The sequence below is a fragment of the Salvelinus sp. IW2-2015 genome, unplaced genomic scaffold (genome assembly GCF_002910315.2).
Source record: "Salvelinus sp. IW2-2015 unplaced genomic scaffold, ASM291031v2 Un_scaffold11746, whole genome shotgun sequence".
NCBI lineage: Eukaryota > Metazoa > Chordata > Actinopteri > Salmoniformes > Salmonidae > Salvelinus > Salvelinus sp. IW2-2015.
In genome coordinates this window covers 1-2,945 of record NW_019953003.1, presented here as the reverse complement: position 1 = coordinate 2,945, position 2,945 = coordinate 1, and the positions used below count along the sequence as shown (strand labels likewise).

Below are 2,945 nucleotides of genomic sequence, written 5' to 3'. Positions count from 1 at the left end.
GGTCCCATCGATGTGGATAGGGGCGTTGCTCCCTCTGCTGTTTCCTGAAGGTCCAACGCATCAGCTTCTTCGTTTTGTGACGTTTGAGGGAGAGATATTTTCCTGACACCACCTCCGCCAGGCCCCTTCACCTCCTCCCTGTTTGGTAATCAGGCCTACTTACTGTTGTAGTGGTCATGCAAACTTCATGATTTGAGTGGAGGTGTTGTGATTGGCCACGCAATAATGAGTGAACAGGGAGTACAGAGAGAGAGCTGAGCACGCACCCTTGGGTGGGGCCCCTGTGTGAAACATCAAGCGAAGTGAGATGTTGTTTCCATCTTCCCCACCCTGGGGGCGCCCATGAGGACAGTCCACGGACCAGTGGCACAGGCGGGTGCAGACCAGCTTAATGATGAGCTTTGAGGTACTATGTTGAATGCTGAGCTTATAGTCAAGAAAGCATATCTTAGGTAGGGTTTTCCTTTCCGAGTGGAGATAGGGCTGATGCAGGTGATTCTGATGAATATTTCCCCATATATGTTATAGGGCGCTCACACGCTCCTTAGGAATGTTGAAATGTGTCATAGTAAAATGCATTCATAATGCACAAACCTCAATGCCCCCAATCTCTAAATACATGACTCTGCTTGAGGCAAACTCCATGAAATAAGGAAAACTCTACTGAGTCTAAGCATGAAAATAAAGCCTTCTGGAGATGTACTTTTCTGTGTCTAACCAACATGGTTCCTTTTTGTGTTAGGGTTCTGCGGAGACCTGGCAAAGAGCACGCCAATGTCATCACTCGTCATCCATCTTGCGTCAGTACTCGCTCTTGTTCCATTCTTCTGTTTCTTCACGCTCTAGCACTAGGATTATTGAGCCTATTAATGGCACTGTTGTCAATCTCACCAGTCACAGCATGCACTTGTATTGCCTGTACTGTATGAATCACATGGCAGAGTGCCAGGTTACTCTGAGCTGGCCAGCTGGGATGTTAGACTGGATACTGGGGTTGACTAGCCCCAGATCTCAACCTGCTGGTAAACAACACGGGGGTGCTGACTCACGACACCATGCAGACCACAGGTACCCAGGAAATGCCGGCTGCATTCAACACCAACATCATGGGCCCCATGGACGTCATTAAGGTGAGAGCAGAGAGCCAGAAAAACACACATACAAATACGTTTTAGAGGACATTCAAAATGTATTTGTTTTTCCTAATGTCTGCAACAAAAGGTGCAAAATACTGAAGAATGATTAATCATTTTTGTTTTCTCTGTCTCCCTCTGTCCCTGTGGTCCTCATTAGGAGTTTCTGCCCGATCTGCAGGCAGCAGCCACAGCCAGCGGGAAACCAGAAATGTCCTGCAGTAAGCCAGCTGTGGTTAGCATTTCCAGCACGGTGGGCTCCATGGCAACCGTCAAGGAGATGACGGTTGCCATTCTTTCTTCCCTATGGCATCAGCAAAGTAAACAGACCTCTGTTACCCTGCCTGTCATAACACATCCTCTCCCATCACATTATATTCCCTGTCAGGTTAGCCCAGCCATGTCAGTGGAGGCTGGTGTCAATTTAAATCGGCGGACGGGCTCTTTGTAATGGCTGGAATGGAATACATGTCATGTGTCTGATGAGTTTGAAACCTTTTCATTCATTCCGTAGTCATGGTTCTACATCCAATCTATTGTCCTGTATCCTCACCTCTTTAACAGCCTCCCTCCCTTCTCTCTTCCTGCTCCTCCTTTCCTCTCCTCTCAGGCTGGTCTGAACATGCTGACGTTCTGCTCTACAGAGGAGTTCAGGAAGGATGAGATCCTGTTTGCGGTCCTGCACCCGGGCTGGGTCCGCACTGACATGGGTGGAAAAGGGGTGAGTCTGACTGGCAGGGTGCTTCTATTGACCTCAGGGGTGGGAAAGGATGTAATGAACTATGTTTAAGCACCTTAGAGCAGTGTTGTCCCAATAGTCCATCAGGAGCAGGAGTCAGAACCCAATAGTGGGTCGTGGCATAAGCCTAAACCCGGGCTTTGGTCTGATGTTCTGTTTTGATTATCTGGAGGGTTCAAGACAACATTTGAAAGGCTTTGATTAGTCATGGCCCAATAAAGTCTAATTCCACGTATGTGTTTACTATGACCACCAGGCAGCGATCGATGCTCCAGAGAGTGTGGAAGGACTGCTGTGTGTGATGGTCTTCCTTACTGAGAAACAGATTGGGGCCTTCCTGGACTATGAGGGCAAAGTCATGCCTTGGTAAACTCACTGGATTGTACTGAACACTGGAGAACTCTGAACACAATCTTTTATAATCGTTCTATAAACCTTCTATAAATATGCATCAAATAAACATGAGTACAATCAAGTGGTATCCCCCCCAAAGTTTATTCAATTGAGAAAAAAAACAAAAACATTTTGGGGCTTTTATATACAGGAATTCTAATATTCATTGTGTCGTATCGAATATCTTCATTCATCTCACACATGCTCTTTACTACACATTCCATAACATGGCAAAAAAGCCAATGTCAAATGGAGTCTTTCGGTAATAATCAGTATCTAATTTCTTCTATCGATAAAGTCAAAAGGCAATCAAAAAAATCTCTAAAAGATCTTACAAAATGTTTTCCACACACACCGTGCCAAACATTTCACTACGTCATTACCTATGTGTCTTGAGGCTGGATATGTGCCTTGGATGTACAGCTACCACTCTCTTTGAATGGTGCTGTCAGAACCCCTCATCACCAGGTGGCGCTGTTCCACACAGCCACTTTGACCGGGCAGATCTTCAGCGGGCCGGGGTTGTTGCCGTTGATGTTGGCTCCAGGGCAGAAAAAGGGGAACATCCTCTCAGTGAAGAAATCATTGAAGGTGTAGATGGACGTCATATTAACAGGGTTGGAGAAGGTCACCTCCCCAGAGTCGTAGTCCAGCTGCACCCTGACCCTCTTCAGCTCCCC

At 46.7% G+C, this 2,945-nt stretch overlaps 1 protein-coding gene across 1 annotated transcript; it reads left to right on the top strand.

Annotated features, from left to right (window-relative positions):
- Positions 1-821: 821 nt before the first annotated feature.
- LOC112080100 (uncharacterized) lies at positions 822-2,380 on the top strand. Its single transcript, XM_070442488.1, has 4 exons — positions 822-1,130; positions 1,294-1,578; positions 1,648-1,854; positions 2,129-2,380. Exons 1-4 carry the CDS (start codon positions 1,056-1,058, stop codon positions 2,240-2,242), a joined length of 681 nt encoding a protein of 226 aa, XP_070298589.1. The 5' UTR covers positions 822-1,055; the 3' UTR covers positions 2,243-2,380.
- The last annotated feature ends 565 nt before the right edge of the window (positions 2,381-2,945 follow it).